Source organism: Pelophylax lessonae (assembly GCF_965119305.1).
Source record: "Pelophylax lessonae genome assembly, chromosome: 4".
Classification (NCBI taxonomy): Eukaryota; Metazoa; Chordata; class Amphibia; order Anura; family Ranidae; genus Pelophylax; species Pelophylax lessonae.
This window is the reverse complement of record NC_138771.1, coordinates 504,901,566-504,923,024: the sequence shown is the minus strand read 5'-3', so window position 1 is coordinate 504,923,024 and position 21,459 is coordinate 504,901,566. Positions and strand designations below refer to the sequence as shown.

The following is a 21,459-nucleotide window of genomic DNA, read 5'->3' as shown; positions in this document are numbered from 1 at the left end:
TGCAGGTAGATGAACCTTTTAACTGCCAAAACAGCCAAATTCCACGTTTCCTGCCTCTGAAAGTGAAAATAAACAGGCGTCATGCCATTTAAACCTCACTGCATTGTTTCTTTGATCCTACACATTGAAGGAAAACTAAACTATAACCATACAAAGCACTGAGCCCACGCAGCAAGCAGTACATAAATCTGCATGCCTCCCAGCTCAACCATAACAACATTCTGCATGACACATAGGGGTTGATTTACTAAAGGCAAATAGACTGTGCACTTTGCAAAGTTCAGTTGCACTCTGCAAGAGCATTTGCTCCAGAGCTTAATACATGAGCAGAAACTCTACTGACTTCCATCATCCAATTATGTGCAAGCAAAAGTGCTTTTTTGTTTTTTTCCTTGCAAGTGATTGGTTATTCTTTGCATAGTGAAGCTTCACCTCATTTACTAAACTCTGGAGAAAACGCACCTACTGAGTGCAACTGCACTTTCCAAAGAACACAGTCTATTTGCCTTTAGTAAATCAACCCCTATGACTGATAAAATTGTGGGAATTGATGCAAATTTGTGAAGATCACAGAGGGTTGATTTACTAAAGGCAAATAGACTGTGCAGTTGCTCCAGAGCATAGTAAATAAGGTAAATCTCTTTGCAAAGTATACCCAATCACATGCAAGGAATATAAAAAAAACTACATTTTTGCTTGCACATGATTGGATGATGGAAGTCAGCAGAGCTTCTGCTCATTTACTAAGCTCTGGGGCAACTGCTCTTACAGAGTGCAACTGCACTTTGCAAAGTGCACAGTATATTTGCCTTTAGTAAATTAACCCCAGACAGAGATAGGGACACTCTGGAATCTATTTACTAAAGTCAACTAGAATGCACTTTGCAAAGTGCAGTTGTACTCTGAAAGTGCAATTGCTCCAGAGTTTAGTAAATGAGGTAAAACTTCACTTTTCAAAGAATAACCAATCACATGCAAGGAAAAAAAATGCATTTTTGCTTGCACATGTTAGGATGAGGTTAGCCATCAGAGCTTCTGCTCATTTACTAAGCTCTGGAGCAACTGCTTTTGCAGAGTGCAAATGCACTTTTCAAAGTGATCAGTCAATTTACCTTTATTAAATCAACCCCTTTGGCTGGGTGCTCATGGATAGTGTTGGCAGGCAGTGACACACTTCTCAACCAGCTCAAATTTGAATTGCAAATAACAAGGACAGACTGCATACAGTAGGCAAGAGGTGGCTCATTTTTAGGCGCCCACTGGCATGCATTCTGCATTGTTCCATTATCCACTTTACTGCTTAAAGCAGATCTAAACCAAAAAAAAAAAAAATGTAATATATTTCAGATTAGGGCACACTGGGGTAGATTTACTAAAGGCAAATAGACTGAGCACTTTGTAAAATGCTCCCGAGTTTAGTAAATTAGGTAAATATTCACTTTGCAAAGAATACCCAATCACATGCAAGAAAAACAAAACAGTATTTTTGCTTGTACATGATGATGGTTTGTACATTGGATGATTGAAGTCAGCAGACCTTCTGCTCATTTACTAAGCTCTGGAGCAACTCTGGAGAACGTAACGCTTGTATATGCGCATAAGAGTTTGTTCATTCATTCCGGAACCAAGGTAAGCGGGGAATGCACACTGAGCTGTGCATGATTATTCTAAAGATTACCAACAGGCAGCTAGGTTGGTTTTATTGCACATGAGACATAGCGGGCTTGATTTAATAAAGGCAAATAGAATGTGCACTTTGTAAAGTGCAGTTGCACTCTGGAAGTGCAATTGCTCCAGAGCAAATGAGGAAGAGCTCTGCTGACTTCGCTCATCCAACCCTGTGCAAGCAAAAATGCTGTTTTCTTTTTTTTTTCCTTGCCTGTGACTGGGTATTCTTAGTAAAGTGAAGGTTTACCTAATTTACTAAGCTCTGGAGCAAGGGCACTTGCAGAGGGCGATTGCACTTTGCAAAGTGCACAGTCTGTTTGCCTTTAGCAAATCAACCCCAATATCTCTTTGTAAAAATCTGCAGGGTTACCATGAGCAATACCGCATCCCGCAGCACTGCAGGTTACATGCGCTGCTGCAAGCGCCATTTATTTAGAATCGCACCTTGCTGATGGACTTGTGTTGCAGGTATATATTTCAGTATAAGAAGTATATAAAAAGAGCAAGTATTTCTTGATTTGTAAAGCTGCACTAAAGAGTGTGGATTCTGATTATTATGAAGGATTGCTTTTATGGGTTATATACCCATATACCCAGTAAAGTTCCCCAGAAGGCTGCTGGAGAAGAATGGGGGCAAACTCCAAACCAGGTACCCGCTTCCCCCCCAAAAGGTGCCAAACATGGCAGCGGAGGTGGGGAGAAGGCAGACAAGTGGAGCTTCCCCTTTCGGCCGGAGCCCTGCTTTAAATTTGAAGAAAAGCGCTGCACTCTTACCGGCTCTTTTGGGTTACAGTGATTTTTTTTTTTTAATAGTTGGCCATAAGCCATGTTTTTAGAAAATCCCTTCTTTGAGAAAGGGGTTCCTTCGAGTTTCAACAAGACCCGATCAGAAGCGAACACTATCCTTCTGAGAGACGAGTCTGTGAGAGGAGCCGTGAGCCAGGGAGACCCGTCGGTTTGATGCGGGCGTGACGCCTGTGGGCCTTTATGTTCTTGTTGCTGAATGTGCAAACTTAGAACGGGTTGTCGAAGTCTTGTTGAGTCATTCGTCAAGCATGTGCTGAGGAAAGGAGTTCCGCAATTCATTCAGCAGACAACAGAGAAATATGAGTCATTACTGCAGGGGTGACTCATTCAGAGAAATGTGTACCTGTCTTCCTGGCAGGATGGTTTGCCCTTTCTTCACGACAAAGTGGTCAATCAATTCAAGGACACCAATGAAGCAGAACTGCAGCCAAAAAATTACAGGATAAAAATGCACAGGCAATTACAAACGAAATAACAAAAACAACTTCTGCTGCTATTGCTATCTCACCTCCAAAGCAGAGATTTCCCCCGCAGTACTTTTATCTGACACTAGATGTCCTCAGTCTGATGACCAGCATCATTCAAGCTGCAGCCTCTGAGTCCAGGTCATCCTGGACTTGCCCTCAGCTTGTAACTGGACAATGAAAGGATAAGTAGTAAAGTCATGAGCTAATCTCCCTGGTACTCTGCTCTCTCTTACTATCAGCATACTTTGTGTAAGTATATGAACTGATTGGCTCCTTTTGCTGCTTCTTCCACTCACACTCTGATCCTGCTGTACAGGGACTAAAAGAGGCTGATATCAGGTCAGATTAATGTACTTAAGCAGCTTGCATTAAAAACAAAATCATTTAATGATGTTTTAAAGACTTTTTTCTCTCCCCAATGTACTGGGGCTGTGCATGGGTTAACTGCTTGTTTTTGCCTAGGGGTGAGGATAGTGGAAATACTTACCTAATCCACTAATCCTTGGAGCAGAAGACCGGTCTCCACCGCTCCTGCCCTCTCCGCATGCTAGCAATCTTGTGCATGGACTGTTCCTGATGTCTTCACGCCCATAGACCAGTTGTGGACATGAGGACGCAGGAACAGTCCAACACCAGACGTGGGGAAGCGCTGTTTTCTAGAGGATTAAAGGATCGGGTAAGTATAGCTTTTCAGTTCACCGTTGCACAATATGAGCATTTAACCAATGCAGTGGGGACTCAGACCTCCTGCATGGGGAAAAAACATTTCCCTGGAGTTCTTCTTTAATGATTACAGAGCTTCAATCATTTGAATGTTTTTTTATCTGCTTGGAGTTAAGCTTTAAAGTGGACTTATAATTAGATATATTTTTTATTTAAGTACATGAAATGTAGCTGATAATATGCTCTGGCTGTCCCTGTGCAGCAGAGCTCAGATTGAGGAAGAGAGAAGCAGCACAAGGAGCAAATCAGTTAAAGAATAATGCTGATACGAGGGAAGAGTGACAGAGAGATGAGTTCCTTATTGTGTTGCTTCTCTTTTGTTGTCCAGTCACAGGTTGGGGACAGGTCTTGGATACCCCGGGCTCAGAGAAAATGGGTTGAATGATGCAGGCCATCAGAATGAGGGCATCTAGGAGTAACAAAAGTATTGGGGAAATCTCTGAATTGAATCTACATATTGCAGTAAATGGGTTGAATGATGCAGGCCATCATACTGAGGACATCTAGGGGTAACAAAAGTATTGGGGAAATCTCTGAATTGAATCTACATATTGCAGCAAATGCTGTTTTTCATCTTTTAATGGACTGTCTTCTTATTTTTGGCAAAAGTCTTGCTTTAAAACACGACTCCAGCCAAAACATTTTTATTTTATTTTGGATAGATTGGAATTGGTTAGAGACCCTGTTGTCCTTACTTGGGGAAATTTCCCCTCACTTCCTGTCAAGACAAGATCTATTAACATTTTTTTTTTACAATTGGGACACATTTTTGGTAGAGTGGGGTTGGTTCAAATATAATAATGATAATATATAGGATGAGGTGGGATGTAGTAGGCTGGCCATCAGACTGAGAGCATCTAGTGACAGAAAAAAGCACTGCAGGGGAAATCTCAGGACTGAAGGTAAATATTGCAGCAAAGCTGGCTTTGTTAAAGTGGAACTTAAGTCACAATATTAAAGTGAAGCTCCACCAGAAAGGGGAAGCTCCGCTTGTTTGCACCCTCCCTCCCTCCCTCCACTGCCCCTCTTGGCACTTTTTGGATGGGAGGGGGGAGCAGGTATCTGGTTTTGACAGTTACCCACTCTTACTTCCTGCTCAGATCGCTGCAGCGAACTATGACAATGTCTGGCTCCTCCTCCCCCAGCAGCCTTCTGGGACACACAGAATACTGCAAGACCATTCAGAAAGCGCAGCGCGGCTTAGGCATACGCCGTAGGAAACTGGCTGTGAAGCCAGAAAAGCTTAACTGCTGGTTTCCCTTACCTAAGATGCCCGGCGCCTGCACCCAAAGCCATTTAAAGAATCGGCTGGGGTGCCGATATCGCTGGATCCCCAGACAGGTAAGGGTCCTTATATTCAAAGTCAGCAGCTACAGTATGGTGAGTTATCTGCTAAAATAAGTGTGACATTTAAGACTTGGCTGGGTGTGAGAAGATGTCTGCTGCCACCTGTCAGATTAGGATACCTATTGAAACGCATAGCGGAGGCACAGCAAGCAATTTCCGTTGCATTTTCTGATAGAACACCGGCATTCTAGGAATGTATCTGTGTTTTGAAACTGTTAAACCGATGGGTTTAGTTGAGGTTTAGGATTTACTGCTGTTCAGGGGTTCTGGGCTTCAGCAAAATGGCGGCCTCCAGCAAGAAGAAACAATTTACAGCACACACTAATTTTGGTAGCATAATTATTAATGTGGAATGTTTGTTCCTTGCCAAAGAACATTATTTTTTATGAAGTTGTTATGGGTAAAGTTCTGCTTTAACATATCCGTAAATGCACAATTAACCTTTAGCTTGTTATTTCTGGCTGGGGTTCTGCTTTCATCAGTCACAATAACATTGTACTGTATAGTCTTCTGGTCATGTGTGTTTACAGAAGAGGAAAGGTTATGCAACGTCGGTGATGAATTGAGGAGGTCAGCCATCAGGTTCCTGGAGGAATCCTGAACCCTGATGTGGAATGTACACCTATTATATTATTGCACGTTGTAGGTGCAGCCCACACTGTGCATAGAGCAGGTATGTGACAGACCACCCTGTCCCTGGATTATTAAACTCTTTTCCTTTCTCCGGTCCATTCGTTATAACGTGTTTTCCTAAAATGTTATTCTTGTTTTGCTCAAATACCGAACAAAACCACAAACTACCAGACCACCCGTTGTTAACTTCCATCTCCTCCTGCGTTCGGTTATATTCATCTGAAAGGAACACTGTTCAGTGGGAGCTTACTCCCGAATGAGGGGCACATAATCAGCATACAGCTAATATCCACTTTCGATATTTTGTGTGGATTTGTACCCACGAAAGAAACCAACCACTCATCCTGATTTCATGGAACTATTCTGGGAAGGAGCCTCGTGTGCGGTCAGAAATTTGCCCCGTTGGAGTTTCGCCTGCTTTCAGGGATCTGGGCACTTTTTGGATACGTTGGGCGCTCAAATCAAGGGCTGTCCGGGGATATAGGACTTGAGGGGGTAGCTGATTGTGTTGTGTGTATTTTGGGGTGTATAACAAATGTACATGTTCTGTACCTGAGAGATAATTTAATTTAGATGTTTACTTTCAAATAGTTCTCTCTCAGGTACAGAGAAAACTATGGGGGGGGGGTTAACCTGTAATTTTAAGTCGAAAACCCTTGCATAAAAGGCCGGGTGTGGCCTCCAATAAACCAGTTCACCCACAGCATTCAGTCTCGACTAATGTCTGTGGGGGAAAGCTATACCTGCTATATCACTACTATACCTGCGTTGGGTTATCGCTATTGGGAAAGTCTACTTGTTATTGCTACAGAGACCAGAGTTACTACAGCCTAACTCGCTACTAGGGGGAAAAGGACATCTCTGGCGGCGAGACCCGTGTTCCTACCTGGGTGGCCGCCACAAGATATGATATCCTCTCATGTTTATAGCTCCAGGGCTGTCCTCGTCTTCAGTTTAGAGCTGTGTGTTCAGACAGATGAGGAAAATCCTGTCCACATGCTCCATCTCTGTCGACTCATACATAGTTACATAGTTACATAGTTAGTGAGGTTGAAAAAAGACATCAGTCCATCCAGTTCAACCTATGATGTGTGTGTGTGTTTGCTATTAACCGTACATTGTATACCCCTGTATGTTGTGGTCTTTAAGGTGTCCATCTAATAGTTTTTTGAAACTATCAATGCTCCCTGCTGATACCACTGCTTGTGGAAGAGAATTCCACATCTTTACCGCTCTTACAGTGAAGAACCCCTTATGCACTTTAAGGTTAAACCGCCTTTCCTCAAGTTTTAGTGAGTGGCCACGTGTCTTATTGTATCTCCTTTCTCTGAATAGTTTGTTCCTTATGCTAGGGTCACCAGTACAGTATTTGTACATTGATATCATATCTCCCCTCATACTCATACTTTGTAGTGCTAGCGCTTTGCAAGCAGCTCCTCAGCTACGGCCATCTTGTAATTCTATTTTTTTTTTCTTTTTTTTAAGCAAATTTGCACTGTCTGCGGTAATTAAACTAAATCTGAAAACAAAATACCTTTCTCCTCAAAAGTTAAAAAAAAAAAAAAATGTGGTAAGAAGTGCCTGAACCTGGCTTGTAAACGTGGTGGCTCTATTTGTCCTGAGATTTCCATGAATGGTCCCTAAACTGGCCATATACTTATTACGTTTTTCCATTTAGCCTGCAGACCTGGATGGAAAAAAAAACAAAAACAGATTCTTCCATCAACACTACACAGCACAGATGGTCAACTCACCCACTGCTGCTATTGTATTTTGACAGCTGGCCCCACCAACTGTCAAAATACCTGAACAGTGGCTGCATCTGATTGGATGCAGGCATTGTTCAGCCAACAATTTTCTGCCCGACTGGCATTGCCATCTATTGAGCAAATTTTGGCCGGCTCATCAGGAACCCACTGAAATTCATCTATGGCCAGCTTTAGGAAAACTCATGGCACCATGCAATATGTTTTGGTGCTGCTCTAGGTGTTCTAGTAGCATAGTAGCATACAAGTTTGGTGTCCCACAGTATTAAATGGGTGCAGGCTGTCAAGTGCCTAACATAGACAGTATTAAAGCATATAGAGACATAAAGACACTGCATGCCGCCAGCTCATCTGGTGGAGCCTCATCCTCCTAAGCCATGCCCAGGATATGCTTCCATAGAGGACCTCTATAATTAAGCCCCATTGGGTGGAGTGAAATGCTTTAGAGGCATGATGTATCATGTATGTGGATACACATACAATTTTTGTTGTTCAATTTCCTTTAGATTTAGATTTACCTTCAATTATGTAGTGCAAGAGCCTGCCTGATTGCATACAATTTGAAAGTGTTTAGGTTTGACCTCATATTATTTATTTTGGTAAGTCTAAAAAAAGTTGTTCAAGAAAATTGAATAAAAATAGTATAGTTTATAGCCAGCTTTGGGAGGAGTCACAGGCTGAGGCCATTTACATCCCACTGCACCAGATGAACTTGTACCAGGGCTTAAAGTGGTTGTAAAGGCAAAAGGTTTTTTTATCTTAATGCATTCTGTGCATTAAGATAAAAAACCTTCTGTTTGTAGCAACCCCGCTCATACTTACCTGAGCTCCATCTCTATCCAGCAATGTACACGAGTGCCTCAGGTGTCCGGAAAAACCCCTCCTGATTGGCTGAGACACAGCAGCGGCACCATTGGCTCCTGCTGCTGTGAATCAAAGTCAGTTAGCCAATCAGGAAAGAGAGAGGGGGTGGTGCCGAACCACGGCTCCGTGTCTGAAAGGACACAGAGAGCTGTGGCTTGGCTCAGGTGACCCCATAGCAAGCTGATTGCTGTGGGGGCACTGAACAGGAGGGAAGAACCAGGAGCACCGAATAGGGAACTCAGAAGAGGAGGATTTGGGCTTTGCTGTGGAAATCCATTACACAGAGCAGGTAAGTATAATATGTATAAAAAGCTTTATTATTACTTTAATAGTAAAGGCCCTTGGTGGGCAGGATGAATTGTGTTAGGACTTGGCTTAAGCGGAGTTCCACCCAAAAGTGGAACTTCCGCTTTAGGTATTCTAACCCCCTGACATGCCACATTTGGCATGTCATTTTTTGGGGGGGGGGGGGGGAGCAGGTACCTAGTTTTGACAGGTACCCGCTCCCACTTCCGCTCGGAGCGCCGCGGCGCCCTGAACGGAAGATCTCCTCTCCCCCTCCCTCCCTGCAATCTTCTGGGACATGTCAGAGGTCCCAGAAGATTGCCGGCCAATCAAGACGCGCAGCGCGACTCGCGCATGCGCAGTGGGTACCCGGCTGTGAAGCCGCAAACTGTCACAGCCGGGTGCCCACAGCAGTGATGCCGGCGCCGAGGGAGAGGATCGAGGCTTCGGGCGGCCGCATCGCTGGACCGTTGGACAGGTGAGTGAAATGGCTGGAACTCCGCTTTAGGAGGCTTTACAGGCTAAGGTCATTTACATCTCTCTCCACCATAAAAGCTGGTAGCATGCAGAAACAAAAAATGACAGCGCCACTTTATATGTTAAAGGTCCAGAGTGGTACTTTAATTAAAATTGCTAAGAAAAAGCCAACATGCCTCAGGGGTTGTAAATATCCCCTTCTTCAGAGCTAAAAAAGGATCAACAGCCTTAAATCTGGTAATTTAATACTCATGGTCCCTTCGGGGACCTTATTTCTTGGTCCAGTTTGGGAGCAGATTTTATTCGCTTGATCCTGAAGAAGGGAGATTTTACAACCCTTAAGCCTCGGTTCACATTACTGCGGCTGCGGCGTTCACATGTAATGTCGGAGCGCACTGCTCCTTCATTACATGCGATGGGCTGTGCGGTGCGAGTTTAGCCATACACTTTGTATGGCTAAATTTGCACCGCACCCGCAGCAAACATGCACAGGACCCTTTTTGGCAGCCGCATCAGGATCGGATCGCACAGCGGTTCACACTTGTGCGATCCGATCCTGTGCGAACTGCACGATCGCACTGCGATATGCGATCAAACTGGGGGTGTCGTTAAGATTACATTAACACCCCCAGCGTATCGCATATGGCAGTGTGAACTGCCGGGGGTGCGTTTGCGATGCGGGAACAGGCTGCGGATTCGCAGCCTTCCCGCATCGCATAAGTGTGAACCGGGGCTAAAACATGTTGGTTTTTCTTTGACAAAAAAATAAAAAATAAATACTATTATGGACTTTTAACAGTGTGTTCTTGGTAGGATCGCCAGATGAAAATAAAGAGAGAAAAAAAAAAAAAGGAAAAACGTACGAAGCCACCTTATTTATGAAGCAATAAGCTGCAACTAGTTTTGACATGTACCCACTCCCACTTCCGCTCGGAGCGCCGCGGCGCCCTGAACGGAAGTTCTCCTCTCCCCCTCCCTCCCTGCAATCTTCTGGGACATGTCAGAGGTCCCAGAAGATTGCCGGCCAATCAAGACGCGCAGCGCGACTCGCGCATGCGCAGTGGGTACCCGGCTGTGAAGCCGCAAACTGTCACAGCCGGGTGCCCACAGCAGTGATGCCGGCGCCGAGGGAGAGGATCGAGGCTTCAGGCGGCCGCATTTATGAAGCAATAAGCTGCAACATAAACATTTTCGACTCTGGGCTTAGAAATTCTTTAATATGAAGCTAGCGGCATGCAGACACACCACTTTCTTGCTGTATGATAAAACAGCTGAAATATTATGGCTGCTACTTCTCTATTGCTCATTGCTAAAAATAATTAGTTAGCTCATTCTATTAAATAAACTTGAATTTTCGGTTAATTTACCTATTAATGATGTCAGTCTGGGAGCACTGAGTTTTGTTCCTGGGATTTAATTATGGCACACACGTGTCTCTGGCAGAGGTGTTTATTCTGTGAAACCTCAGGCGATGTTTAGGTGGTTTGGATGTAATTCACCTAGTCAGTTTTATTGTGCAATGTCTGTATTATTAAAATGTATCTCTTGCTAAAATGTGTCATCTCTTCCATGCTGTATTTAAAACCAAAAAAAAATTTTTTTGCTTAGATACATATTTCACACGGGCTGTCAGTTTTCCAGATGGACCTGATCAGAAGCTTCATTCAAGTCTATGAGCAGGCGAAAAATCTTAAAGGGAAGAGAACTGCATCCATTTTTTCACACCTAAATGTGACAGATAGGTAACATAATGGATACGGAGGCAAGTCCATTTTCATCAAGCTACCCATAGATCCAACGAAGGTCTACTCTTAAGAGCCTGATTCAGATATTGGAGGGCCCGGGGCACTTCAGTTTCTGGGGGCCCCTATACACAGGGTTGGTTTACATTCTCAATGACAATCACACATTTTTAAAACGCTTGACACAACGTCATTCTTCGGTCATGCGTGCACACACACGCATGCCATGATTTTGCTCTGTTCGGGTCACTTAAGCTGCCAAAATTTGATTTTTAAAAATGATACAATATACCAGACCAAAGTAAAAATGTTTATAGATTATGGCTGGCAAAATATTGCTTCCCAAGATACTGAACATTTAAAAAAAGAAAGTAATTTGTATTAGTAAATATTATTTTATTATTTAATATATTTTTATATTGTTTAATAATAATTTTATATAGAGGGGGGGGGGGCTTCAGTCTGGAGGCCCAGGGCAGTTTCCCCTTTTGCCTTCAGTCTGGAGGCCCAGGGCAGTTTCCCCTTTTGCCTTCAGTCTGGGGGCCCAGGGCAGTTTCCCCTTTTGCCTTCAGTCTGGGGGCCCAGGGCAGTTTCCCCTTTTGCCTTCAGTCTGGGGGCCCAGGGCAGTTTCCCCTTTTGCCTTCAATATGGGGGCCCAGGGCAGTTTCCACTTTTGCCTTCAGTCTGGGGGCCCAGGGCAGTTTCCCCTTTTGCCTTCAGTCTGGGGGCCCAGGGCAGTTTCCCCTTTTGCCTTCAATCTGGGGGCCCAGAGCAGTTTCCCCTTTTGCCCCCTTTTAAATCTGGCACTGGGTCTGCGGTCAACATGTGGACCAAAAATAAACAGACAAGGATGTCACAAAAGTGGTTCATGTGAAAGCACCCTAAGGCCCCTTTCACACTGTCCGTCTGTCAGACGGACTCCGTTTATCTCAGCGGGGGATCGATCCGCCAATCCCTCGCTGAGCAGGAGGATGACAGCTGTTCTCCGCACTGTGCGGAGACACAGTTGTCAGTTCCCCATACATCTCTATGGGGGAATCGGATGGGAACGGACTGTCGGTGCGTTCTCATCCGATCCGATGCGCTGGATGGATGGAAAATAGGGTTTCCATCCAGATTTGATGGTTTGGATCGGATGTCAGCGGACATGTCTCCGCTGACATCCGATGCCCCATAGGGATGCATTGGGGGACCGTTCAGATCCGCCAAAAAAAACGGACAGGCAGATCTGAACGGTCCGCCTTTGTGAAAGGGCCCTAAGTGCCGGTTCACATATGTGCGGCTGCGGCGATCGCATGTAATATCGGAGCGCACTGCTCCTTCATTACATGCGATCGGGTGTGCGGTGCGAATTCAGCCATACACTTTGTATGGCTAAATTCGTACTGCACCCGCAGTAAAGTCGCACATGACCCTTTTTTTGAGCCGCATCAGGATCGGATCGCACAGTGGTTCACAATTGTGCGATCCGATCCTGTGCGAACTGTAAGATCGCACTGCGATATGCGATCAAACTGGGGGTGTCGTTAACATTACATTGATACCCCCAGCGTATCGCATATGGCAGTGTGAATTGAAAAGGGTGCGTTTGCGACGCGGGAACAGGCTGCAAATTTGCAGCCTTCCCGTATCGCATAAGTGTGAACCGAGCCTAACTGAGTGATATTTAGATATTTTGTTTGCTAAAGCACTGCATAGTATAAACAATTTCTGTAACTTTGTTTTTTAATAAATGACTTATTGCCACATTTATTCATCATTTATTATTTTGTTATTGTTGAGTGATGGGAATCCCCTGCAGCCTCTTTGCTGCCATGTCCAGACTCCATCAATGGCTGCATGGCATTTCTCAGGACTGGTTTCCTGATGTTGACAACACTGGACCATGCCTGCCTAATGTGTCTTGAAAAGATCAGTTGTCGGAATCAAAAGCCTGTGATGGGGTGACATTGCAGGAATACAATCGGGAGACAAGGAACAGAGCGTTGTCACCCTAAAACAGGAAGTGCATGAACAAGTATTTTCATGGCAGGATCACCAGGTTTTAAAATAATGGAAGGAACAGGCCAGGGACAGTCAGGCTGGAGAGGGAAGGGTTTGATGATGCTGGATTTCCTTCAGCCAGAAAATTAGGTGGGATCTATCTGACTTGCTGAAGCTTGTTAATGCACACTGTGTGGGGCTCACAGCGTGCAGAGAAATCAGAGTAAGCTATTTCAGTACAGCAGAGGAGCCTGTACAACTGTGCAAGAAGACTGGAGGTCAGATTTATGCACATGTAGTGAGGAAGTGCACATATGCTTACAAGCAGGGCCAGGACAAGGGGTGGGCAGGAGGGATGGCTGCCCTGGGCGCAATGGTTTATTGCAGGGAAGTGGGCACCCTGACCCTAACCCTAGGGGAAGGAGAGGGGGGCGCAGTTTAGCATCTTTGCCCTGGTCGCTGGATGGCCTTATCCCAGCACTGGTTACAAGACAACACAGAAACAAGGCACATTAGGACACGTTGATAAGGCTGTTTACCTGATAACATTTACAATACCTCTATATCTAAAAAAAACTGTAACAAAGATTGCAGGATCCCTTTGATCTCATCAAATCCGTTCTTCCCGACAAGGACACATTGTAGCACAAAATATGTAGACAAAGGACACACCCTGCCATGTCCACCAGTTATGCAGACCAGAATAAAAATAATACACAAAAAAATTACTGGTAAAGGCCCCAATTGCTTTTTTCCACCAATACTTTGCCTTGATATTGGCTATAAAATAATAATAATAATAATAATAATAATAATAATAATAATGTAAAGTCTGAATGAAAGGTGAGTGTACTGTATAGCATTTGTAGTAGATGGTAGATAATGTGTATTCTACCCAAAAAAGATAAAATGTAATATATATTGCAGCTTACCAGTCTGTAAAATGTGGTGGCTGCATTCGTTTTCTTTTTTACAGGCTTTTTTCCCTTTATTTTTACCTGGTGATCCTGCCAGTAACACACTATCTGCCCGGGGTGGCAACGCTTACTTTGACAGGTCAAATGGCATGACAAGTCACACCCTATTGCCGGTAATTGGACCCTATTGCCGGTAATTGGACTGTTCAAATTGGTGCGAAGCCGACTTTGCGGTGAAATGTAGCTCCTGCACTACTTTTGGCGATTTTGGGTGCAGGTTGCATAGACTTCTGTGCATCAAGCCGCACAGATTTCTTGAAAGTCGCACCCGAAGTCGCACTGACGTGGCTTTGAAATTGTGCAAATTTCAGATGAAGTCGCGCAATTTCAAAGCCGCAGTGAACCAGGGCTTACTGTAACGAGCAGAGTTGCCTTTTGATACACCCTAAAACTAAACCTAGATAGATATGAAAGACACAAATTGACACAGCTCTGTAATCATTATATTCTTTAAATAAAAGCAGCAGTACCAGACTTTGGCCTGGTAGCCAATCAGTTCCGCCATTCTGTCTCCATGGCAGACCCGCTGATTGGCTCCCCCTGTGGCCAAATGGTGCGTGTGCGCGCCCCCACTAGCTGTCTCACGAACCAACGTACAGGTATGTCGTTTCGCGGGACAGAGCCGACCTGCCGCTGTAAAAGTACGGCGGCCGGTCGGCAAGTGGTTAATTAAGCTTTAGCAATAAAACCTGGAAGCTGACTGGTTTCTCTGCAGAATTGTGACTAATTTAAAGACCTATAAAGGTAGAACAAAGACACACGTCCACATGCCCTAACGCGCATTATGGTACATATAACGAGCATTGCATTGAACCACAGGAAAAAACAAATATGACCAACTTTAACAACATAGCTTACCACAACGCACAGTACATGTATTGCAGTGGGCTGTGGTGTGTTGTGCGTTCTCTAATGCATTGGAGTGCCATTTACAATGAATAGAACTGACACAACACATAAGTGTGAATGGGCCCTGACTGCTCAGTCATTTTTCTAGGATTCTTTTCTAGGAATCATTTTTCTGAATTCTTTGTATGGAACTCACACTCATGTCTTAAATGCGGGTATAGGATTGTGTATATGGGATTGTATGGATGGGATTTTATTACTGTTTTTTTTTTTTTATTATTATTGGTTGAGCCAGATGGACTTTTTTTTTCAACCTGACTAACTATGTAAGCCCCCGTTCACACTGGGGCGACGCTACTTCGCACCGCGACCTCCGAGGTCGCGGTGCGAGAAGCGCGCCGTGACCTCGGAGCGGCCGCCACAGACTTCATAACATTGAAGTCTATGGCGGTCGCCTCCTGGTCGCCCCAAAGAAGCTCCGGGCCCTTTTTCTGAGTCGGAGCGACTTGTGTCGCTCCTATCAGAACGGGTCCGCAGCTTCCCTATGGGAGGCGACCTGCGGCGACCTGTAAAGGCGACCAGGTCGCCTCACAGGTCGCCCCAGTGTGAACGGGGGCTAAGGATGAAACTATGTAAATGGTCATAAACAACACAACAATCATTGATATCCTAGCAGAGATGCATTGAAGGGCGGATTCAGTGTCTACCGTTATGGACAGATGTTTTGTAACGCCTTTTTTACATTGTCTTCTACAGTGAGTTATTACTGGGTTGTCGTATTGCTGTGTGCAGTAATGTACAGCGAATCACATTAAAACATTAGAGCCCAAACTGGGGCCCTTTCACACTTTATGTGTGGCCCTTGGGGCCCCTGCAGACATTAATCTGTGTTTCCCTATTGCCCTGTTATAGCAGTGACTTTTTCTCGTGTAATGTGTCTCCAGTCTATGGCTGTCTCTAGAGGCCTGTTCCCAGTCTCCTACAACTCCTAAGCATGTTCACCATCTCTGACAGTCTCTTGTATCATGTCTGCAGTCTCTGACCATCTCATATATCATGTCTGCAGTCTCTGACCATCTCATATATCATGTCTGCAGTCTCTGACCATCCCTTGTATCATGTCTGCAGTCTCTGACCATCTCATATATCATGTCTGCAGTCTCTGACCATCTCTTGTATCATGTCTGCAGTCTCTGACCATCTCTTGTATCATGTCTGCAGTCTCTGACCATCTCTTGTATCATGTCTACAGTCTCTGACCATCTCTTGTATCATGTCTACAGTCTCTGACCATCTCTTGTATCATGTCTGCAGTCTCTGACCATCTATTGTATCATGTCTACAGGCTCTGGCCATCTCTTGTATCATGTCTACAGTCTCTGACCATCTCATGTATCATGTTTACAGTCTCTGACCATCTCTTGTATCATGTCTACAGTCTCTGACCATTTCTTGTATCATGTCTGCAGTCTCTGACCATCTCTTGTATCATGTCTGCAGTCTCTGACCATCTCTTGTATCATGTCTACAGTCTCTGACAATCTTTTGTATCATGTCTGCAGTCTCTGACCATCTCTTGTATCATGTCTACAGTCTCTGACAATCTTTTGTATCATGTCTGCAGTCTCTGACCATCTCTTGTATCATGTCTGCAGTCTCTGACCATCTCTTGTATCATGTCTACAGTCTCTGACCATCTCTTGTATCATGTCTACAGTCTCTGACCATCTCTTGTATCATGTGTGCAGTCTCTGACCATCTATTGTATCATGTCTACAGGCTCTGGCCATCTCTTGTATCATGTCTACAGTCTCTGACCATCTCTTGTATCATGTCTACAGTCTCTGACCATCTCTTGTATCATGTCTACAGTCTCTGACCATTTCTTGTATCATGTCTGCAGTCTCTGACCATCTCTTGTATCATGTCTGCAGTCTCTGACCATCTCTTGTATCATGTCTACAGTCTCTGACAATCTTTTGTATCATGTCTGCAGTCTCTGACCATCTCTTGTATCATGTCTACAGTCTCTGACAATCTTTTGTATCATGTCTGCAGTCTCTGACCATCTCTTGTATCATGTCTGCAGTCTCTGACCATCTCTTGTATCATGTCTGCAGTCCCTGACCATTTCTTGTATCATGTCTGCAGTCTCTGACCATCTCTTGTATCATGTCTGCAGTCTCTGACCATCTCTTGTATCATGTCTACAGTCTCTGACAATCTTTTGTATCATGTCTGCAGTCTCTGACCATCTCTTGTATCATGCCTACATTCTCTGGCCATCTCTTGTATCCTGTCTGCAGTCTCTGACCATCCCTTGTCACAGTCCCACAGTTTGACCATCGCTTATATCATGCCTGCAGTCTCTAGCCCTCTCTTGTATCATGTCTATAGTCTGACTTCTTGTCTCCTATTCTCAATCTTTGACCATCTCGTGTATTATGCCTATTGTATCTGACCATCTCTTGTATCCTGTCTACAATATTTAACCATCTCATGTATTATGCCAATTGTCTCAGATCATCTCTTGCATCATGTCTATGGTCTTTAACTACATCATGTTGTGTGTCTGTTGTCCCTGACACTGAATATTCACTGAATTTTACATACGGCCCCTTGGTGGTAACGAGGGCTGCACTTGAGGCCCCCCATATCAAGAAAGTTGACCACCACTTCTATTGAATGAGTTCCACCTAGGACTGCATAACCACTGCAGGACTTAACCTCAAAATTATAGCTTCAGTGAACCAGATAACAAAATAGTTTTTGCTATAACATTTGGCTGGATTCACATCTTTGCATGTTTGCTTTATGTGTTTTCTATTGAAATCAATGGAAATGGGGAAACCAAAATATACCTTTCACCTATTATTTGTCATTCTTTCATTGCTTAAGATAATGTCGCTTATTGAGTGAAATAATGTATAAGGTTTGCCAACTGAATTTTATATCCATATGCTTCTTCTACAACACCCATTGCACTTTGTCGTATGTTTATAGTATATTGATATACTTTTTCAATGTACACAAGTTTTGAAACTTTCAATAAAATTTTTGGAAAAATAAATCAATGGAAATTAATCAAAATGCATCTCAATGCATACATTAGGAAGTGAATTAATGTGTGTGAAAACACACGGCAGCCCGTTTTAATACGCCATAACATGCATCAAAATGCACATGGCATCCAATATAAAAAATCAGGACGAAGTGTATATATACGTGTCAAACTGGGGTTTCATGTGCTTACATTGATTTCAATGACAAAATGCATTGGAGAGAAAAATGCATAGGTTCATATGTTCATATTTTCACACATATTCACAAATTTCTATGTTTTAAATTCTCAAAATGATGAGAACCTTTTAATAATAAGATGTGTGTAAAAAAAAAAAAAGGATTTTATTGTCATGTTATTCAATATTCTAAACAGCAACATTTTCAAAGACAACTTTCCAAAATGTAGGACGGAAGTTGGGGACACAGCGCTCAGTCTGTAAGCACTTTCGGGGTTGGGGAGTAAAGACTGATCTGAATCTTTCAGTATAATTACGCCATAGAATATGTTGGTGATATACAGTATAATAACAAATACTATATTTCTTGCCTTGAGAATTTGGACACATTTTTAGCAATAGTACACAGCATTTTACAAATCACATGAAAAAAATACTCAAAAAGTCCTAGCAACCCTGCTTTCAATTTGATGTTCCTACTGCGCACCCTCTCCTGGGCCAATTCAGTAAGGTACCAGTTAATCCACAAATATGTTTCTTGTGGGAGGAAGACCGCACTAAAACAGGGAGAACATATAAACGTCATGCAAACAGCACGCTTGCTAAAACCCAAGTCCTCATTGCTGACAGGGAAGAATTCTAACCACTTAACAACCATGCTGCCCAATGCATATTGTAAAGTCTTTACACACCACATCAACTTTTACAAAAGCCCAGACTGTCTGAAAAGAACTGTGCAACCCACAACTGCTGGAGGACTACAAGTCCTAGTTGACTGACAGACCACGCTGAGACTCTTAGTCCCCCAACATCTATAAAACCCTTGCCTTATGAATGACATGAACAAGCTGCAAATATACATACCATTGGCTAAACTCTTTTTATTCGTCCTCTTTGCCATGGTCATCTGGACCTGGTGCTGGATCCGCATGGACTTCTCCAGGTCCTGACGACCCACTTTCAATGTCTCTTCGGACGGCAGTGCCAGGGTAGAGCTGTCCATGTCCATAAAGTGATCTCTACTCAGGACTGTCCTGATGTAGCCTTGCTCACCAGCTGGAGATGCCACCATTGCCATGTTGGATGCAAGTGGTCTACTTAGTCTACTAGTGCTCCTACAGCTTTCTTGTGACAGGAATGTTATTGTACCACTGCCCACCACTGGTATGCAGTGATTGAGCCCTGGGTACCCGCTGTGCTCTGGGCTACAGCCTTCAACAAGCTGTTTTTAAAAGTGTGCACCTCCTGTATGGGCTTAACCCCAGTGTGCAATCTAGGATACACAATGGTCGCAAATTACAAACCGTAGTATGTTCTTTGTTCTAGTATACACGTTTGGTACACTTAATACCCAGAATAAGTTCTTGAGTACACGTTTACTACCACTATCCAGCTTCGGTTAAATAATCTTTTCAAGTAGAAACCTCCAGTATACTTAAAATCCCAGTGTACAACCTTGAGTAAATATTAGGATCCAGTCTACGGTCTGTTGATGGTAGTAAACACTTCCAGTACGCACTATGTCCCAGCATACAGCCTTCAGTTAGTATTTCATGCCTGCGCCAACTCCCAGTAACGGTCTAATTCGGTACACGCCTCCCTTAGACACCCCAAAATACACTCTCCAGTCAGTTCTTCACACCAGTACACACTTCCAGTGCAATGCCACCTCCCAGTACACAGCCTTCAGTCCACGTCAGGTGCAGGTAAAAGGCTGGTCACCTGTATTTGGCTCAGCTTTCCGATCAGGGTCCCAGTGCAAGGAGCAGTACACGCTGTTCCGGTTGGTGCAGTCCCCAGAGATCACCAAGTTCCAGTATGCAGCTTTCAACAGCAGTGTTCCAAAGCTCACACACCAATGCACACCTCCACACACACAGCTTCCTCTCTTAGGAACTGGCAGGCCTCCTCCCACCTTGAGTTTCCAGCCTGGGATTCCTCAGATAGCTCAGTTTTTAATGTCCCTGAGGTTCAGGGCTGGGCTGTAGAGCATAGAGGAGGGAGGGGAGAGGAGTGTACACATCAGTACACAAAGGCTGCACTGCCAGGAGCTGTGCAGGAGGAGTGGGCTGGGGAGTGGCACCTCTCTATACAGGTCACAGCTAAAGTTCAGGTTCAGTGCTGAGCACACAACTAGGGACGTGAATTCAGACAGCCCGCTTTGCAGACATTCTTTATGCATCATCATTGCCAAACATAATACAGTCATGGAGGAACACAAAATTCGAAATTTAAAGCGTATGTAAACTCCAACAATAAATAATTGTTTGCTCCTGTCTGGTCTGTATACCAATAAAAGTTTTTCCTTATATCTGTTCAATAAGTGTATAAAAATAGCTGTTAATCCTTTCACAAGCTGATAACTTCCCATGCTGTCTGCTGCATTGCATTCATATTTGTTACATTGTTCTCAGCTATCTCTTAGTGCCGGACCACACTTAACCTCCCTGGTGGTCTGATTACATACAGATTTCTGTGCTAAAAGCGCTACATTCTTTTGCATGGAAATCTGTTGTTTTACATTTTAAAACTCACCTTCCCCTGCGATCCCCCGCCGTCCTCCCCTGCCGTCCTCCAACCATCCTCCAGCCATCCTCCTGCTGTCATCTCGCTCTGTGCTCGGCCAATTGCCGATGTTCTATCAGAAAACCCTACCCCATCAGATTTCCCTGCCTACGTCATTTCCGGTGCAGGCTCGTCAAGCACCAGCTGTAGCCGCGTCACACGTCCTACTGCGCATGCGCGGAATAGGTAGGGAATTTTGGTAACATCGTAAGGGGTGAGGCAAAAGTCCTCTTGCGCATGAGCGGGCACATGCGCACCAACGGATCGGGTAGCGGCATCTCTTATAACAAACATCCACCCGATCTCCATGGCATACACTGCGCCGAGCCGAAAATGGGACAATCCTATTCCCTACCCACACGCGCACGCCCACTGTCCCATTGTCTGGTCGGTGCAGTGTGGGGCATGGAGATCGGATTGTCAGGTCGCTGCAGTGTCGGCTCGGCGTAGTGTCGGGTCAGCGCAGTGTAGGCCATGGAGATCGGATGGATGTTTGTTATCAGAGATCCCACTGCCCAACCCGTTGGTGCGCATGCGCCAGCGCATGCACACTAGGACTTTTGCCTGACCCTTACGATGTTATCAAAATGCCCTATCTATTCTGCGCATGCGCAGGATGACTTGTGACACGGCTACAGCTGATTCATGACGAAGCCACAGCTGATCCGCAACCGGAAATGACGGAGGTATGGAATTCTGATAGGGTATGGTATTCTGACAGAACACCGGCATTTGTCTTCCGGTTCCCTGCAAGCGTTTCGACGCAGGGGGTGGAACCGGCGGCAATTTAAAAAATGTAAATACACTAAATGACATAAAATGAAGGTGCATGATAGAGACAATCAAATAGGAAGTACTAAAACACACTAGCAGCGCTAAAATTCATAAATGATAAATGAAGTGCAGTCCACTGGGATAATGTCCATATGTTCATATAATCATGCAATGTGCCCAGAAACCGTGAATGGATATATTGCACTGGACCCTCCACCGCACCAACGGAGTGGAGTTTTCTCACACAATACAATTCCCAATATAGAGAGGTAGAGGACATTATTAGAAAACAT

General features: G+C 44.3%; 1 protein-coding gene across 1 annotated transcript in view; it reads right to left on the bottom strand.

Moving 5' to 3' along the window:
* Positions 1-18,936, bottom strand: part of PKP2 (plakophilin 2) — a 157,004-nt gene extending 138,068 nt beyond the window's left edge. Inside the window, exon 1 of the mRNA XM_082255212.1 lies at positions 18,692-18,936. Within this exon, the coding sequence (XP_082111338.1) occupies positions 18,692-18,905 (214 nt within the window). The 5' untranslated portion in view covers positions 18,906-18,936. The remainder of the gene's footprint in view (positions 1-18,691) is intronic.
* Positions 18,937-21,459: the final 2,523 nt, after the last annotated feature.